At 33.9% G+C, this 20,616-nt stretch overlaps 1 protein-coding gene across 1 annotated transcript; it reads right to left on the bottom strand.

The window, feature by feature from the left end:
• Positions 1-8,735: 8,735 nt before the first annotated feature.
• On the bottom strand, positions 8,736-18,566 carry LOC107501663 (pregnancy zone protein-like). Its single transcript, XM_016128046.2, has 3 exons — positions 18,293-18,566; positions 17,230-17,320; positions 8,736-8,790 (listed from the first exon to the last, which is right to left on the bottom strand). The coding sequence occupies exons 1-3, from the start codon at positions 18,412-18,414 to the stop codon at positions 8,743-8,745; spliced, it is 261 nt and encodes an 86-aa protein (XP_015983532.1). The 5' UTR covers positions 18,415-18,566; the 3' UTR covers positions 8,736-8,742.
• Positions 18,567-20,616: the final 2,050 nt, after the last annotated feature.

The following is a 20,616-nucleotide window of genomic DNA, read 5'->3' as shown; positions in this document are numbered from 1 at the left end:
TTATCTCAAACGCCACTGTGAAATAAAATAATAGGTTAAATGATCATTTTTGTGCTGGATTTAGGAACACAGAGAATATTGGAACCCAGCTGTTTTAGTGTCTGTGTAGGGCAGAAGCCTGACTACATCTGGCGAAGGCGTGAGAGGAATGTGAGGATCCTGTGTTAATTTCCCAGGGTTTGTCTGAAGGGGAGGAGAATGATAGGGCAGTACTTGGCAGAGATGCTGGAGTGAGATTTCTTTAAAAGGAGAGAGACTTGAACAAGTTTAAATGTAATGTTGCTTCTATAAACGCTGAGTGGGGGGATCAAATGAAAGGGGAGAGTTTGAACATTATTGAGTGAAAAGTAATTCCAAGAGAGAAGACTCTGATGATGTGTGAGGCGGATGTGTTAATAAAGTGGATGGAGGATGTGTTAATAAAGTGGTATCATCAGGAGAAGTGATACCACTTTAATATAATCATAGAGATAAAAGTTTTATCTAAAGTGCTCCTTTCGCCAAGATGGAGCATTCTTTTCTTGGGAAGAAGGAAAATGAGCTTGAGGGTGAATCAGTTATCAGGACAAATGAATCCTGGTTCTGAATCAGCTTGGATAACTTGGTTAAGTGCTCTGAGCCTCAGCTTGTTGTGGATAATAATACCTGTGCTATCTTCAGGGGTAGTTTACACAAATGCTATATGTAATAGAGTTTTTAACTGTAAACCTTACTGTATCAATGAAAATATATTTATATTTTGAATTTTTATGAGTAATGAAGAGGTCTATTTATATTTGCTCTGGACTTTGGTGCAGGAAAGCATCCAAATAAAGAAGGGTAGGTTACCTGAGCAACAGATCCTTGACAGAAGAGAGGACACAACTTGGACAAATTCTATACAACTTTGAAGTATTTAGCAAAAAATTACTCTTAGAAAGCTGACGTAAAAAGGTAAGAGAGAGAAGAAAGGGAAAAGAAGAAAGAGAGTTCATGGAAAAGAAAGTAAGGGAATAAAATGCAGAACACATGCCATTAAGAACAAAGGAGAATTCTTTGGGAATTGAGAAAAAAATAGTGCTAGTATTAGGTGGTAAATGGACCTTAATAAAAATAAGTAGAAGAAAAAATTTCACTTAGTCTGTTCTAGTGCTTGCCAGGAGCTAAATATATCTTCTTTAATGGTATCGGTTGTTAAATTTAGTTCACTTTGCCTGAGAAAAGAGAACATTTAGGCGAGTGTAGTTCCTAACAGTAATGATAATGAGGGACATTTCAGCTGGTTACATGTTAATCACCTTTAAAACCAGAAAGCTCAGTTAGTCGTACCACATTTACTCTATCAGTGTTTACTAGCTGTATTTTTGCCCAAGTATCTTGGACGAAACTTGGACTTAGGGCAATATATACCTAGAGATGTTCTTAAAGATCACTGTTTCTCATTTGTACAATCTCCTTACCTCCATTTTCTGATTTCTAATGAGAAAAATATTTGAATGCACAAAAATAAAAAGCATAGCAAGTCCGCATACTGTTTCTATTCAAACAATACGTTTACCATAGTTTCTCAAAATTATCAAAGAGTTTAACGTTATATCTTTTAAATTAAAATCCATTTGCTCCTTTAGGTTTCTAAAGAGTACTGATATCCATAAACAATCTATTTTACAAAACCCTACATTCTCATACAGAGGAATTAGTGCCTGAATTGAAACAATTTACTACAAACAATGATATTCAATGACTGTTCTTCCACATACATAGGTTGGGGGCATGCACAAGTATTTTAGTATGATGAATCTACACCGTGAATTTGCTGTCAAAGAGCATACACTTTTTAAACTTTTTATAGATACTGTTGCGTCACCTTTCTAAGATGACTTTGCCTGTTATCTATCAACAAGACTAATAGTTGAAACTTAGTGATAATGAGCACCTTTTCACATACCCGTTGGCCATTTGTATGTCTGGTTTTGAGAAATGTCTATTTAGGTCGTTTGCACATTTGAGCTATATGAGTTACTTACATATTTTGTATATTAACTCCTTGTCAGATATGTAGTATGTAAATATTTTTTCTCATTCCATAGGTTGCCTTTTCATTTTATTAATCGTTTCCTTTGCTGTGCAGTTTTCTTTAGTTCCGTGTAATCCCATTTGTCTATTTTTGTCTGTTGTCTGCATGTTTGTGTCATATCCAGAAAATCATTGCCCATACAAATGTCTAGAAACTTTTTTCCTTAGTTTTCTTCTAAGAGTTGTATTGTTTCAGGTTTCACAGTTAAATCTTTAAATCATTTTGAGCTGATTTTTATATAAAGTGTGAGATAAGCATTCACTATGATTCTTTTGCATGTGTGCAAAGTTGGCATAAGTAATCATTTTCAAATGGAGTCAGGCAGCCATTCCAGAGGAACTGCATTTTATGTCTTACACATTGAACCTTTGGAATGTTTGAACTGGCCAAAATAACCTTTCAACTGAGCCAGGGCAGCACTGTCTACCAAACAAGTGTTTGTAAAACTAACTGGAAAGCAGACCTCCTGACTAACAGGACTAATAATTAAAAAAATTCTTTAGAATCAGTAAATAGCCATGTATCATTAAAGAACAATTTAGCTTATTAGCATCAATAGAAATTCCTTCCTTCTACTCATGTCATTATTTCTCTTCCTTTTTTAATAAATCCTCCTTGTCTTCACCCCATAATAAGAACACTGTTTGGATTTCTGCCTGAAACAGTGCTTCCTGAATAGCTATTCTTTGGTTTCAAGCACTTGTTGCTTCTCACTTGTGTATATCTAATTTTCCTAACACCATTTATTGAAGGGACTGTCTTTCCGAATTGTATTTCATGGCATTCTTGTTGATCAGTTGACCATATATGGAAGGGTTATGTCTGGGCTCTCTATTCTGTTCCATTGGTTTCTATGTCCTATTTTGTGCCAGTGACATAGTATTTTGATTACTACATTTTTTAAATATGTTTTGAAACCAGGCAGTGCTGTATCTTCAGCTTTGTTTTTCTTGTTCAAAATTGCTTTGATGATTTGGGGATCTTTTGTAGCTCTAAATGAATTTTAGGATTGTTTTTTCTATTCAAAAAATTGGGATTTGGATAGGGATTACATCGAATTTATAGGTCATTTGGGAAGTATGAACATTTTAACAATATTAATTCTTATAATCCATGAACACAGGATGTCCTTTCATTTGTTTGTATCTTAAAATTTATTTCATTTGTGTTTTATTGTTCAGTGTATAGCTCTTTCACCTCCTGGATTAAGTCTATTCTTAAGAATTTTATTATTTTAATAACATTGTAAGTGGAATTATTTTCTTAATTTTCTTTCAGATATCTTGTCGTTAAGGTATAGAAACACACTAGTTTTGTATCCCACAAATTTATTAATTTATTTATTAGTCTTAACATTTTTTTTTTGGTGTGTGATAGTTTAATTTTTTTCTAATATAGATGCCTTTTATTTATTTTCTTGGGTAATTGTTCTGGCTAGGACTTCCACCACTATGTTGAATAAGAGAGGAGAGAGCAGGTATCCTTGCATTTTTGTGAGTTTTAGGGGGGAATTTTCAGATTTTTACTATTGAATATGTTAGGTGTGAGCTTTTCAATAAGTATTTTTTTTTTAATTGTGTTGGGGTAAGGTTTTTCTATACCTAATTTATTGAGAGTTTCCAACATAAAATTGTTTTGAATTTTGTTAAATGCTTTTTTTACATCTATTGAGATGTTCATGTGATTTTTAAAATCTTTTTTTTTTAATGTGGTGAATCAACATACACATCATTGATTCATGTATGTTGAACCACACTCACATACCAGGAATAAAAATCCAACTTGATCATGGTGTTCAAGTCGCTTTGCTAGTATTTTTTTTTTCTTTTATAGAATTTTTTGCATCTGTGTTTTTCAGGGATATTGGCCAGCAGTTTTCTTTTCTTGTGACATCTTCGTCTGATTTGGATCTCAGGATGAGGCTGGCCTCATAAAATGAGTTTGGAAGTGTTCCCTCTTATATTATTTTGGAAGAATTTAAGAAGAATTGGTATTAATTCTTCTTAAAATGTTTTGTAGAATTCATTCATGAAGCTATTTGGCCCTGGATTTTTCTTTGTTTAGAGGTTTTTGATTACCCTTTCAATCTTCTTATTTACTACTCATCTGTTTAGCCTCTTTATTCATGATTCAGTCTTAGTAGGTTATATGTCTAAGAATTTCTCCATTTCTTTCCGGTTGTCCAATTTGTTGGTTTATAATTGTTCATAATAGTACCTTATGATCTTTCTTATTTCTTTGAGAATAGTTATAATATTTTGTCTTTCATTTATTTTATTTTGTGAATCATGTCTTTTTTTTCTTAGGCTAAGGGTTTGCCAGTTTTGTTCTTTTCCAAAAAAAAATGTTTCATCAATTTTTAAAATTAGTTTTCTTTTCCCTATTTGATTTATTTTTGCTCTAATCTTTTTATGATTCCTTTAGTTTTTAGTTCATTGAAGTGCAAAATTAAGTTGTTTAGGCAATATATTTATTTTTTATATTATAGACATTTATTGTCATAAATTTCCCTCTTGGTATTGCTTTTGCAGCTCCTTAAGTTTTGATAAATCATGCTTCATTTTTGTTTGCCTCGAGATGATTTCTAATTTCCATTGGATTTCTTTCTTTAACTCGATAGTTATTTAATGTGTGTTGTTTAATTTTCATGTATTTATTTCCTATATTCTTTTTATTATCAATATTTAGTTTCATTCCATGTGATTGGAAAAGATACTTGGAATGATTTCAATCTTCTTAAATTTGCTAAGAGTTGTTTTATGACCTAGCATGTGATCTATCCTCTATCCTTGAGAATGTACCATGTGCAGTTCATAAGAGCGAATTGCATAAAATATTCTGTATATTTCTGTTAGGCTCAATTAGTCTATAGTGTTGTTCAAGTCTATTTTTTTAAATTCATTTTCTGTCTGGATGATGTGTCCATTTTAGAGAGTGGAGTATTGAAGTCTCCTACTGTTATTGTGTTATCGTCTGTTTTTCTCATTAGTTCTGTCAATATTTGCTTTACATATTTAGGTGCTCTGACGTTGGGTGCACTATATTTATAGTAATTATTTATTCCATTGAATTGACCCTCTTATAATGACCCTCTTTATCTCTTGAGACAGTTTTTAACTTAAAGTCTATTTTGTCTGATATAAGTATAGCCACCTCTGCTGTTTTTTGGTTACTATTTACATGACATTTCTTTCTCTACCCTGTCACTTTCAGCCTATGTCCTTATATCTAAAGTGAATCTTTTGCAGAGAGTGTAGAATTGGGTCTTTTTTTTTTTAAATCCATTCAGGCACTCTGAAATTCGATAGAAGAGTCTAGTTTATTTGCATATAAAATTGCCGATATGTAAGGCCTTACTATTGCCATTTTGTTTATTCTCGTCTATTTTGTCGTTCTCTTGTTTCTTTGTGGTTTGATGACTTTTTTAGCGGGAGACTTTGATTTTTTTCTTTATCTTTTTGTATATATTTTTGTTGTTGTTACCATGGGGTTCGCATTGAACATTTTATAGTTACAGCAGTCTGTCTTAATCTAATAACAACTTCAGTCACATACTCTGTACTTTAATTCCCCTCACACATTATCAGATTTTACTTCTTTCTGTATTATATTTCCCTTAAGAAATTTGTGATTATAGTTTTTCTTACTACTTTTTTTCTAATTTATATACTAATGTTAAAGTGATTTATTTGCCATGAACCCTCATACACTGCTGGCAGGACTGCAAAAAGGTACAGCCACTATGGAAAGCAGTATGGAGGTTCCTCAAAAAACTAAGAATTGATCTACCATATGATCCAGCAAAGATTTCTGGGTATTTACCCCAAAGACTTGAAAATTCATATCTAAAAAGATACTTGCACACTGATGTTCATGGCAGCATTACTCACAGTGGCCGGACATGGAAGCAACTGAAGTGTGTTACGATAGATAATTGGCTAAAGAAGTTGTGGCACATATATACAATGGAATATTATCCAGTCATAAGAAGAGATGAAATACTGCCATTTGTAACAACATGGATGGACCTCGAGATAATCATGTTAAATGAAATAAGCCAGATAGAAAAAGTTGAAAACCACATGATATCACTTATATGTGGGATATAAACCTAAAAGCAACAAATGAACAGGACAAACAGAGACTTAGGGACATGGAAATTGACTAGTGGTTACCAGAGGGTAGAGGGTAGGGGAGGAGGAGAGAGGTAGATGAGGTAAAGGGGTTCAAATATATGGTAGCTGAGGGAAACTGGACTTTGGGTGGTAATCACACAATAGAATATATAGATGTCAAATGTACACCCGAAAATTATATAATTGTATTAACCAATGTTACCCTCCATAAAATTAATAAAAAAATAAAGTGTTTTATTTGCCATGATTATAGTATTACAATATTATATTTGTCTTTGTATCTACCTTTAGCTGTGAGATTTGTACTTCATATACTTTTATGTTGCCATTGAGCGTCTTTGTTTCAACTTGATTTCCCATCAGTACTTCTTATAAGGCTGGTCTAGTGGTGACAAATTCCTTAAGTTTTTGTTTGCCTGAGAAAGTCGTATTATAGTAATTACTAATTTTTCATAATGGTTTAAGCCTTGCATTATGTGTTATAATGTCTCAGCATTTGAATGAACAGCCATTAGTCTTTACAGATTGGTTTTGGCGGGTAAAGACCTCCTTCTACCAGGTTCCTAGACTGATGAGGTGGCATGGGTTATGATTGAGTGGGCTGGAGGCAGTTCTCACTGATGCTTTGGATCCTCAATTGGTTCCAGGGTCAGTGGACTTGTTATCATGAATACAGATGGGTGTTGCTCCTCCAAAGTCTTTAGATGTACAGGACTGTCTTCAGGGCTGTGGTTGAGTGGGGCCGGAGCTGGATCAAAAGGCTGCTATCAATTTTCAGTCAGGTCCATGGTAGGCAGGTTTGTTACTGGGGCCAGAGGTGGGCATGGTTCCTACTAGGTCTGTGAACAGGTAGGGTAATGACAGAGCCATGAATAAGCAAGGCTGGAGCTGAGTCCACAGAGCCATGGGGCTACTTCTAGATCTGCAGCCAAACCCATGGTCAGTGAATCTACTACTGGGGAGTGGGCCTGCTTTCTCAAAGTGGCTTTCCTCAGTTTGTGCTCCACTGGGGTGTAACAAATTCCTACCTGATCTCAGAGCTTCAACAAAGATCTTTTTGTTTGTGTACAGTTGCCAAACTGGTGTTTCTATGAGAAGATAAAGGCTGGGGACTTCCTATTCTGCCATCTTGCTGATATCACTCATATATTTTAATTATTAAGATGTAAAAAATGTTAATTTTTATTAAATGAAATAAGTTGAAGATTTCTTGTAATTGGTATAAATAGTTTATATAATTTTAAAAATGGAAATTCAATAATCTAAGTCTTGAGCACTATCTTTCCTGAAGTACATCTCAATACATTGATTACATTTATAGTTTTAAGTTCTCTCTTGTTTGTGAGGCAATTTGAATTATAAATCATCCTAGATTCTTTACACCTTAAAATTTATAATTATTTTCTCTAATTCAATGGCATTTTTTGTAAGGGAAACTGCTTACTCTTTATTTAGGCCTTAGGAAGAAAATTAACTTTGGTGACATATAACCTTAAAAAATTGTTTTACATTTGCCTAAATAGATAGGACTAAATAATCAGAGAAATAATTTCTGTAAAAATTGGCCAGATATTACCAAAAATCTAACATACAGAATAATTCCAATAATATAAAGACTGCTTGGGATCATAGTATTCAAATGTATGACAGTTGTTACCCCAAACTAACAGATGTGAAAAGTATTTGCTCTCATGCTGCTTTTGTCCAAAAAGAGTAGAGCTGAATCAGAAAGAGTGAACCAAGTACCTAATTTTTTGCCAATATTTAGACTGTTATTGGCAGCAGAAATATCCATGATTAATAGTTCTCTTAAAACAAAGTCTAATAATTTTTCCATGAACACATCACAGTATCAGATAAACTTTGAAAAAAATATGAAGAAACCAAACAAAGAGAGCTACCACAAACAAAAAATATGTCTTCCCCATATCTATTTGAAGGGGTAAAATGGTGAGATTAAAGGTTTGATGATGCTAATATAAAAGGAAATTATGTACTGTATTTATTTCTTATTTAATACAACTCTTACTCTTTATAAAAATGGTTTTAGTCATGCCTATGGCATCTGCAAGCAAACACTGTTTGTCATTACTTAAAAGGACCTTTAAAAAAATTGTAATACAAAGCTCTGTGCTCTATAAGCAGGCCTCCACTATGCATTATAACAATAAGGCTTACTTTTAATACAAAGACCAAGTGTTCAGGAGTTATGAACCATCGGATTTAACAAACATCATTTTATAGTTGCCTTTTGCATCTTTTGTTTTGTTTTTGGAATCCTCCACTTCATCAGGGTGCTCAGTAGCCTGGAGTTCTTCAGCAGATTCTTCTTTCTCTGACTCTGAATCACTTTCAGATTCATCTGGACTTTCAGGATCAGGTGAATCATCATCATATCCTCATTATTGTCATTGTCGTTGTCATCGTCGTCATCATCATCATCATCATCATCAATCATCATCATCATCTCCAGCCATATGATCTTCTCCATCATGATCCTCTGCCTCACTGAAGCCAAGTCCACAATGTCGTCAATATCTTCCTGGCAATCTACTGTCTTGAGGCTCCGTTCGTTATTAATTTTCTTGTCTTCTTCCCCTGTTCAGAAGTGAGATGTTGATTTGTGATCTGCTATAACAAGACGACCAGTATGTTTTTTTTCTTTCCTGTACCCATAAGTCTCAAGAACTTTTGGTTTCTTTTTTTTATCACCTAAGTCTGCTGTCTCCAATTGCTAGATCCAAAATAGTCATTTGGGAAGGCTGCACGCTTCACCCCGTGTGGATGAGACTCCTTGACAGCACTCCTCGTGGTGGGGACCCGACCGCAAATGTGGAACCCACTCGTGGTTCTCCCAAGCCATGGCGCCAGCAACCTGCAAGCTGCCACAGGACCAAGCAGTGCCACTCCAGAACGCAGAGCTCCTCGGGTCTTTGCCAATGGCATTTTAAAATGATTCATTTACTTTAAGTTTTCTCAACAACTTCGAAATAGTTTTTATATAAAAACTGAGATATTTTTGTAATTTATATTTTATTATTTATGTAATTTATTACTAAAATTGATAATTATAATAATGTAACTGCATAACAGATTTGACAATATACCACAGTGATTCTGAATAAACATAATTCAAGTGTTACAAGCAAAAGTTTGTGAGGATATTATATATTATTATTAACCACTGGCATTTAATATTTCACTAGTTTCATTTTCTGAAATGGAGAATATTACTTAACCTGGTGAATTTCATAAGTGAAGACCAGTTAGGAAAGTTTTTGCTATTATTCCTTTATATTTAATGTAATTTGAATTTTTATGATATCTGCAACTTTATTTCAAAGGAGTAAGTGTTAAGATTTCATATTTAGGACAAATCTATTCTATGAAACAGCTCTTCATGTGGCATAAATCTTTAAGAGGAAAATCTGACTTTTGTCTGCTGTTTCTCCTGTGGCTCATTTTTGTATGAACCAAGTCCTGGTATAGGCTTTTTCATTTTTTGCCGTAGAATGTATAACTTACCACAAAAATTCTTATAGTTTGTAAGAATGCAATTAATTTATTGAGTTAAGAAACAGTTGTCCTCTCACTGTTCAGATTTTGTTGCCTTTAAGTTACACTTTTTTGATGGTTGTTAAATCTATATACACTTTACTACATATGTAGGTTTCTACTCCAAATAATTCCAGTTTATAAAAATTATTGTATATAATAATATATGAAAATGCAGATATGGAGTTTCCTTTTCCTTCTTTTTGAATCATCTTGACTTTTCTAAAATATGTATTGCAGTAGTATTAAGTATATTTACATTTTTGCAAAACAGATACCCAGAACTTTTTAATCTTGAAATCTCAAACTCTATACCCATTAAATGACAACTTCCCCTTTTACCCTTACCCTAGCTCCCGATAACTACCATTCTACTTTCTGCTTCTATGGCTTCGATTACTTTAGATACCTCATGTAAGTGAAGTCATACAATATTTGTCCTTTTGTGACTGGTTTATGTCACTGAGCACAATGTCCTCAAGGTTCATTCAGGTTGCAACGTATGACCGAATTTTCTTCCTTTTTAAGGCTAAATAATATTCCATTGTATGTTTATACCACATTTCGTCTATCCATTTTTCCATCAATGGACATTTAGGTTGCTTCCACCTTTTGGCTATTGTGAATAGTGCTGTTATGAACATGGGTGTGCTAATATCTATTTCAGACCTTGCTTTCAATTTTGGGGGGCATATACTCAGAGGTAAAATTGTTGGATAATTAACTGAGTAATTAACTCCTTCCCAGATATTTGCAAATATTTTCTTTCATCTCATAGGTTGTCTTTTCACTCTGTTAATTGTGTCCTTTGATACAAAAAAGTTTTTAAGTTTGATGTGGTCCTAATTATCTATTTTGCTTTTGTTGCCTGTGTTTTTGGTGTAATAGCCAAAAAATCATTGCTACATCCAATGTCATAAAGCTTTTCTCTTATGTTTTCTTCTGGGAGTTTTATAGTTTTAGGTTTTATGTTTTTTTCTTTTATACATTTTGAATTAATTTTTGTATATGGTTAAGGTATGAATTCCAACTTCACTCTTTTGCACATAGTTAGCCAGTTTTTCCAACACCATTTGTTGAAGAGACTGCCCTTCCGCCCCCTGAGTGGTATTGGTACTGTTGTTAAAGATCATTTGATTATGTATATATGAGGGTTTGTTTCTAGACTCTTCATTCTCTTGATCTATTTACCCATCTTTATGTCAGTAATATTCTGTTTTGATTACTTAGGCTTTATAATGTTTTGTGAACAGGAAGTGCAAATTCTCAAACTTCATTCTTTTTCAAAATTGTTTTGGCTATTCAGGGTCCCTTGAGATTCCACAAAAATTTTAGGATAGACTTTTTTTTAAGTGTGATTTTACTATACTATACATTTTGCTCTGAATTTTCTCCATTAAAATATGTATTGGATATAACTTTTCATGTCAGCATAAATATCTATATTAGGAGAGATATATTCTTTTAAATAATTACCTTATATATGTATTATAATGAATACAATATCAATATTTAAACAACTTTTTCTGTTATTTTATTTATTGTATCCTTGTCTTTGAAGTGTAGTCCATAAGGTAAGTTACTAGAAGTAGAAATATTGGATTAAAGGGTTAGTATACTAGGATGAACACTTAACAAGGGAAAGGATTTCGTTCATTACTATATCTTCAGCCTCTAGAATAGTTCCTGGTATGTATTAGGTGCTTAATAAATATTCCATTAATGATGAAGGGAGGAAATATAAATATCTATAAATTGTCTAAATTTCTAAGGTATAATTTAGAAGATATTAGCTAAGCAGACTACAACAGACATTGATCATTGGCATAACTACCTACACAACATCCTTCTTCCTATTCATCTTTAAGATATGAATGGCTATTGATCTAGTCTGGCCAGTGAAATATTACTGGAAAAATTTGGGGGAGGGGGAGAGCTTATGGAAAATTCTGCTTTTTTAATACAAAGAGAAATTTTCAGTGAGTATACCACTGAATGTCCTTCCTCATTCTTTCTGCATGGAAAATAGATGTAATGCTTGAGGTTTCAATGGTCATCTTGAGATGACAAAACAACAAGCAGGAGGATGAAAGTCTGCATGATCAGCAAGTCCAAAGATAGAAAGGGCCTTAATCTCTGTCAGCATTATTGGGCAATTACATCAACCTTGGAATGTTAGCCTATGCATTTCTTCCTTATTTGTTTAAGTAAATGTTAGTTGCTTTCCTGTTATTTATTGCCAGAGAGATTCTTAGCTGATACACAGATATTTGGGAAATATATTCGAAATAGATAGTTCGGTGTGACCAAAGGTAAAACAACATGGGGTGTTAGGTGATCTGCAAGTACAGAGCAGTTCAGCTTGGCTGGGGCTTCGGGATAAGACTAGAATGAGAGTTAGAGCCTTGTTTGTTATAAGAAAGAATTTGGATTTTATTCTTCAGGCAGTTATATAGATGATGAAGTCAGTTAGGCATGGGAGGAACACAATCACTCTGCTAGGAATGTGGCGTGCACATTGGAGAAGAGCAATGTAGGGGGCAAGGAGATCATTTGAGAGGCCAATCCAATGACCAGGTGAGAGAAAATGAGGGCCTAAAGTCAGGTTGCAGCAGTGGGGAGAGAGAAAAATATGGATTTGAAGTATACTAGACATGCTTTAATTACTGTTTAATATCAATGGGCATCTTGGAGAGAGAAGTAATATTATTGCATTGTATCACATCTAAGATATCATTGATATAAAGGACACCATTATCTAATATACTACTTAAAGAAAAAGCCCATCTAACTAAATTATGATATACGACTGATTATAAAAACACATTCTGATTAAAAAATGCAAAAAGATGTATATTTCAGAATCATTGAAAGCTGGTAATCGCTAATCTTTATAGGTACTGTATGCCACACATTGCGCTAACTACTTTGATCATTTCACTTAATGTTCTCGAAAATTTATGAAATAGTTGTAGAATTTTCCATTTTAGAGATAAATGATAAATAGAGAATGACTCTAGTTTTCTCATTAGGGTACATTTATGTATGGTCTTGCCAATAACAGATGTAAGTAAGAGGTAAGGTCTTAGATATACTGAATTTGAGGTTCTCTTGAGACATCCAGTGAAGCCATTCAGTAGGGAGTTTGGTATAAATTTCAGAGGTTAAGGAAAAAAGAGATTGATTAATTGGGTCATTCATTTATTCAGGCAATATTTAAGGGCCTACTAAGAACTAGGCTCTGTGTTGGGTACTGGACATACTGTGAAAAGCAAAGCAGTCAACTGGAAAAGACAGATGTTATTTAGTCATTCCACATATATTTTAATGCATACTTTGGACCAGACACTGTCTTGTGGTTAATAAAAACCATATGTGTTTTCCACTGGGGAGTTTATATTCATCTACATTAAAATTAAAGACTATGGCTGGTGAAAAACTTGTGGGCATGCTGACAAGTAGAAATTTATGACTAAAATCTTTGGTACAAACACAGCACCTCCCTGCAGTACTATATTGCTCAAGTAACTTGATCCTCCCATTCTTCCAGGTCATTGTTTCACCCTTTTATTATCTCTTTATCCAAATGTGTCCTTCTTTCTTTTCTCTCAACAAATGACATTGCTTCTTATTTCACTGTGAGAATAGAAACAGTTGGAAGTAAAACTTCTGATTGTCTTCCTTCAATATGAAAGCTGCCAGCTTCTCTGCATCTGTACCTCTGTACTCTGGCTTCTTTAGTGTTATACTAGATGAACTTTCTGTGCATCTAACTCCTAACCATGATTTTATTTTCGTACTGTACCTTATCATTTTTTGTATACTCAAAAACTTCTTTACTAAAATTATTTACCTCTTTCTACTATCCCATAACTTTTCTCCAATCAATCTCATTATTCTCATCAGCATATAAATATATTTTATCTGTGAAAAAGCAAAATTCTTAACTATACATGTCCCTCTGTCTACCACCTATTTTTTTTTTTTTTTTTTTGCTCCTTTTGTCACAACATCTTTCCAAACCTACTGCTTCCACTTCTTTTCCCGTTGTCTCAGAAACCCACTCCCATCAGGCTTTATCTTCACCACTATACCAGTTTTTGGTAATGTCACCAATGATCTTCATGTTGCCAATTTCAGTGGTCAATTTTCAATTTGTCTTTTATTCTGTCTTTCAGAGTCAGCTGACGTAGTTGCTCACTCTGGTCTTGAAATCCTTCCTGAAGGAATTTCTTCACTTGGATTTCAATACTCTACACTCCTTTGATTTTCTGTTAGTTATTTTCAGAATCCTTTGTTGACTATTTATCTTCTGGACACTTGAATATTGCTGTCTCAAAGTTCAAGCCTCTGACTTAATCTTTTCTCAAGTCGTACTTTCTCCAAAGGGGTCCCTCCTTGTCCAAGAACTCTAAATACTGTATTGCTAATGATGTCCAAACAATTTCTCATTGATTGCTCCCTTCCAATTCAGAATTGCATTCATAACTGCTTACTCTGACTTTCCACAGTAAATAGTGTCTCTGTTTAACCAAGTGCTCAGGACAAAAAATTTTGTGGATTCATCTTTGGTTTCTCTCTTTGTGCTACTTCCAACATGAAGTTTCGCAGCAAATCAAAATGTATCTTTAATATGCTCACTTTTCTCTATCTCATCAATTATCACCCTAGTCTAAACACCATAATCCCTGGACTGTATTAGTGTAAGTCTCCTAACATGTCTTCCTGTTTCTGCCACTGTTGTCTTACATTCGTTTTCTCACAAAAGCCAAAAAAAACCCCTTTAAAATGAAAATCTAATTATTTAATGCCTGTGGAAACTCCTCTAACAGCTCTCCATTATTCTTAAACTAAAATCCAAAATTTTTACCAAAGTGTACAAGACCCTATAGAATTTTCCTGCTCTTTTTCATGATCTGACTTCATTTTTTACTTATCATTTTCATTTCACTTGCTCTGCTAGTCACATTGGTCTCTTGTTTCTAGATTACACAAATCCCGATTTTGTCTCTGGACCTTCACAGTCTCTGTTTAGTCTTCCTGGGTCACTTGGAATGTGCACAGGGCTTTCTTCTCTACTTCATTCATTTCTCTGTTCCAACACTGTTCTTGACCACTCTATCCAAAATAACAGTCTCCACATAGTCTTCTATTGTCTTACCCTACTTTTTATTCTTAATAGCACATTTCATTTTATATATGACTATATAACATATATAAATACATATGGTTATATAATATTATATGTAAATATATGCCCATATAACATGATATGTAAAAGTATAATTATATGACAAACTATATTTCAAGTAGCTATTATATTATGTATATATGATATATTTATAGCATATATAGTCTATATACATATTAGTGCCTAAAACAGTACCCAGTTGTTCTTATTAGGTTTTCAATAAATAATCATTGAAAGAGGAGATGACAAAAATCTATTGTATTACTGAATACTGTGTGTTGGCACATGCCAGTCTCTACCTTCAGTTTTTCAAAATAATTCTAATGTTGTCTTTCCCAGCACTGTGTTATTTGCAAAACTGATAAGCATTCCTGTTGTGTGTTTAGTCACTGGCAGAGTATGTAGAACTGAAAAGACTAAATGTTAAGGACATGAAGTGTTCTATTAGAGAACATTTTTCAAGTTAAATGCATTTACTAATTAACATTGTAGGCATTTGATTGTAAATTAAGCTATGAATTCACAAACATGTAACTCACATTTCTCTAAATTTTTTTGCATAAATATATGATTCTTTAGATTCCTTGCCAATATCATGTTAGCCAATGGCTACCTGTTCATCTAGGCTACCAGCGATTTATTCTTTTCCTTCTATCTATCCATTTACAACATTTATTGAGCTCACACTGAGGTGAAGGTGAGTAATTCTTCCTCAAAATGCAATGAAGTTCTTTCTTTGTAAACGCATGTGGTTGCAAAATCTTGGCATATACAAAGCACTGACGTTTGGAACCTGGACACTTCTTGTGTAAACATGACAGTCAGAGTGGCACTGGTGGAACAATTTCAGCAAAGTAGCAGCAACAATTCTAATAATATCAAAATTGTTTCTGAGTATGCAGAATCAAAGAACTCAAAAATATTTTTACAAACTGAGCTTAGTATCGACATCCAAACCTGGCAAAAGATAACACAAAGACACTAGTCTCATGAATATTGATATGAAAAGTTAGTAAATAATACAGTAGCATATTAAAGAATCACTAATTTTACAGCATGAACAAGTTGATTTCATTTTCATAGATGTGGGAAGGCATTTGACAAAATTAAACATCCACTTTTCATAAAAATACCCAATAAAAGAGTAATCAATAGTTTCATAATTATGTAGTATCTTATATATACATATATTCTTCTCCTGAAAGCCAGTACCATGATTAATAAGAAAACATTAAAGTATTTACAATAAGTCAGAAATAGGACAAAAAGTCCATTTTGTTCTGCTGATATTCAACTCAAAATCTTGTAGAAATACTCGTATTCCAATTGTAACATAATTAAAAAGAGAGCAGAGCATTTCATGGATTTGAAAGTTTTCTTTTTTATTCTCTTTAGAATTAAAGAATTTTTTAGAGGGGTGCTACTAATTATTGCTTTACTCATATTACTTCTAGTGAAGAGACCATTTAGAAAGACCACTGATATGTGTAGTTTCAGCACAAATGCCAGAGTTTTCACCTGTTCCACATATATATGACATGGCTAGATCTCACGTGGCTAGATCTTTCAAGCTGAAGAAAATCCAAGAACTCAAAAAGTTAGAGAATAGATGTGAGAACACAGACCTAGAGCAGATTGTAGTAAGGGACAAATGTTCATTTTTTTAAATAAAGTGAGGGCTAAGATACCCATGACTCATGATTAAATTGTCAAGGTACATTAGATATATAGAAGATGAGTGAGGGGAAGGAATTATGTTTTGCAGACAGTCTTCAATATTGTCAGGTTTTGACTTTGAAAAATCATTGGGCTTTCTATCAAGAAATGGAAGCCAAGTATTTTCAGGTCAGAATTTCTACCAGGCTTCAATACCCAAGTCACATATTTGACCCTCTGGCACCTTTGATGATTATAACTCATATTAATTTTTATCATTGTCAAATTTTTAGTGCATATCAGTCAGTTTGGTACTTAATTATAATCTGGTGTTCTTGCTTGTTTTACTGTTTCATGCCCATGTGTTTTAAGCTCCTAACTAGATGTGAGTGGTCTAAGGATAGGGACTTCTCTTGTATTTCTCTGGTATGACATGGGTCCCTTGGCTTAGAGCCAAATAAATAACAAATTTAATATCCTGGGTTGGGGGAAATATTTTTTGAGGCAGGATGATATTGATTGATAGGGCTTCGATATTAGTATGGTCTCAGTTCGAAGATACAGAGTGTACTTTAATATGAGATCTACTAAAATCAATCCTAAAATACACCTAAAATAGTTTAAAATACACCTACAATTTTTACAGTTGGTTTCAAAGGAATAAAACCAGATATCATCTTTACATCAACAATCACCATATTGGAGACAGGACGGTTCCCTTTGTAGCTGTAGTGTCAAAGAAAGAAAGGAGTTAGTGTTTGATATGTGGAAGAAAGCCAGGTTTCCTCTTTTAAGACTCACCATAAACCCATCCATTTCATGAAGTTTTCCTTAAGATTATTATCTACAGAGATCTGTGTTCCTTGGACATGTACGATATAGATGTTTGGAACCCTGAATGCATATTAGATCTATAGCTTACTAAAATCATCGATGTTCAAGTTTCCATCCTAAACTATGAAATCATAACTTTGGGAGTGTAGCTTGGTAATCTGCTTTTTTCTTTTTTTTAACACATCTATGGTTTTTGGACACTCCATCTATATTACTCTTTTTATTTAGTATGTATTACTTTTATATTTTTAGCTAACTTGAATGTTGCATGTCTCCCAAGAGAGGCTACAAAATGTGACATCGGATGGATTCTTATGCTTTATACTTTGATTAAATTCATGTTTAATAATTGGGTTCATTGTCTTAAATATCATATGTTTTATAATATTAATATTAGCATTAGATACAAAGCAGTATCATTTGTGCTATGCTTTTTTAGGATTCCTGTAGCATTTATTATTTATTCATTTGATTAGAAAAAATAGAATTGAATTATTGAAATAAGGGAATTAAGATTTACTTGAAGTTCAAGTACACAGTTTTAAGGAAAATAATTTATTCAGCAATGAGTTGAACAAAAATTAGTTGTAAAAGATTGATTACAACATTTGAAAAATTTACATTTTTTTCATTTGACAGATTTAAGACTAGACTTTGCTTTCATAGACTTACTGAAACTTTAAAACAAAAAAATTTACTTGAGAAAAGGATCCTTTCATAATGATAAAAGACTAATTTCATTAGTAGACATATCAATTTAAAATTATATTCATCTAATAGCATAGGTTCAAAATATATGATTAATTACTGATGGTCCAGGTAGTTTTTAGACTCAGGATTATTTGGTGAGTCAGAAAGTCTTACCTGACATTCAATGAGATCTGGAAGCTGGCGTGGACTTTGGGTCCCTCACAAATCTGGGGCAGAGTTTTCACCTCCAAAGCAAATGGGGAGTCCTCCTTCTCTGGAAGAATATTACATTTCATGGATGTCTGTGGAACGCCAAGAACACCATCAGTTTCTTTCTTTTCCTGGAACACTTCACTTTTTCATCATTTAACTTCTCCAGATTTGCTCTTTACTTGCCCAGGGAGGAAAGAGCAGAGCTTTCCTTTCAGTAGGAGAAGTTGAAGGTAATGTTTCCAATGTAACTCCAGGGTCTCACCTGGAGATATAAATTTCCACAGTCACTGTGATGGCATATTTCCCAGGTGGCTCTGGCAACAAGACCTGCTGTAGAAACAGGAGGTTGTTGTTGTCCACTTGGAAACCTGTGGAAAACGTCCATGAATTGCAGTTTTCCAAGTCCTGGTGAAAGTGGCAGCTCCATATCTGGACAGGGCATGGAGTCCACCACTGTGTCCTAGAAGAGATGAACAGAGAACTCACCCCCAAAAGTAAGGTTTTGATAGCTGAGATTCTCCCCCAAAATATTTGATTCCTTGTAGGCAGTTTCGGAATCACATTTCAGCCATGCAACTTCTGAGTAATCTTGCACAAGTCTCCCAACTGTTGTAAATCTTAGTTTCCACAGCATAAAATGGGATTGTTACTCTGTGGGATGTTGGAAAGATTAAATGAGAAAATGTATGAGAGAGCTTGAGAAATTATAAAAAACAAGACAAATGGTAAATATTTTTGTTATATTCTTACATTTTACTCTTGACAGGGGCTTCTCCTAGCTCTGAGCACCTTATGTGGTCCTTTCTAACCCCTGAGGCTGAGGGACTCACTGAGGTCGGGGAGAGCTCTGCCTCAGGCCTCATGAGCAGCACACTTAGGTCCACGGCACGGAGGGCACAGAGGGACTGAGGAGAAGCTGTGACACGCAGGTGGGCATGTGAGGCTGGAAGACTTTGTGCTGGGCCGAAGCTCAAACCCACCTGTGAGAAATGAAAGAAAAGCTGTCTGGCCCTTCTCTCATTTGTGTAATCCTGCAATAACCTAAGTCATCCTAACATTCAGCTTCCTATGACTGGCAGTGTCAGTCAGGAACCTCTTTTCTCATCTTTCCTTTGCTGTCGAAAAGGTTGTCTTGTCCTAAGGAGACAGGGGGTAGATATAAGGGATAGACAGTTTATTTGAATTTTAGAGGCCGATCTTCACTTCTGATTCATGAAAAAGTATTTGTAGTTGTTCTTCAGATTTCTGTAACTTTTGAGTCTTAGCATCTTATATATCTCACATGATTGAATTAATGGATTAGGGCACCATGGACACAAAACTAAATTATATTTTATATGGAAGCAATTTTGTGTAATTGAAAAAAGTACAGTGTTAGCTGACTGGGGATTTGGCTGCACCATTAATTTGCTGGGACCCTTTGGGCAATTCATTGTACTTTTCTGGACTTGATTTTCTTCTGAGGTAAAATAGATGGTAACCATTTATTTGTGTTCTTGTGATTTTATGCTAAAAACATTCACCTTGTTGTTCAGACAGTTTTCAGTCTCAAAACTCTGAATCGCCAATAACTTCTCCATTCGGTAGAATAGTAAAGATGAACAATTGTGCAATAGGAGCAATGTCTGACTTCACAGGGAAGGGTAAGGAAATGCTGCCCTTCACTGGAGCATGGAGAGAACGAGACAAAATTTGTTATGAGTCAGGACGCCGCTGTTAGGTCTTATCCAGTTTAGAAAGGTGCTTATGCATTCATTCCATGGCTTGTTTTCTTTAATGTCATTCTAGTTATTTGGCAAAATTCATTGGCTAATATCTCCCTTCACAACTTCAGTTGCAGAATAAGTCAAAGTTTATCTTTATCTGACTTTCTGCCTAGCTGATGCCTAAACCAACTTAAATGTGAATACCTCAGAATTATTCTGCCAATCTATATCTACAAATACATATCTATATCTATACATAAAATTAAAGCCCTGATGGACTCGGTTAAAAATTATAGAATTAGAGATTTATTGTATGTATCATATATGTGATGAATACATATTTCATGTATATAATAAATGGCAATCATTTCATTTAACTTCACACCAGATATGATTTTCCATTTAAAATAGAGCTATAATTTGAGATATAATCATAGAGTTTAAACTTTTTTCAAATATATGCCTTCTTTATTGTGGCAAGAAAACACATAATGTATCAGAAAGGAGGGAGAAGGGGAAAGAAGGAAAATAAAAATATAAAATGTTAAAAAAAAGAAAGAAATAATGTAAAATTTACCA

The sequence above is a fragment of the Rousettus aegyptiacus genome, unplaced genomic scaffold (assembly GCF_014176215.1).
Source record: "Rousettus aegyptiacus isolate mRouAeg1 unplaced genomic scaffold, mRouAeg1.p scaffold_m13_p_2, whole genome shotgun sequence".
Lineage (NCBI taxonomy): Eukaryota > Metazoa > Chordata > Mammalia > Chiroptera > Pteropodidae > Rousettus > Rousettus aegyptiacus.
The sequence above is the reverse complement of the archived record's forward strand: the minus strand, read 5'-3'. Positions and strand labels throughout refer to the sequence as shown.

What these genes read in the sequence shown, in the direction of transcription:
- LOC107501663 (XM_016128046.2), bottom strand. Translation starts at nt 18,414, where the DNA reads ATGAAATGTAATATTCTTCCAGAGAAGGAGGACTCCCCATTTGCTTTG. An exon ending in CAGATCTCATTGAATGTCAG is followed by an intron (nt 17,321 to 18,292) that starts GTAAGACTTTCT and finishes TTGACACTACAG; the next exon opens with CTACAAAGGGAACCGTCCTG. An exon ending in TGAAACCAACTGTAAAAATT is followed by an intron (nt 8,791 to 17,229) that starts GTAGGTGTATTT and finishes ACTTCTGAACAG; the next exon opens with GGGAAGAAGACAAGAAAATT.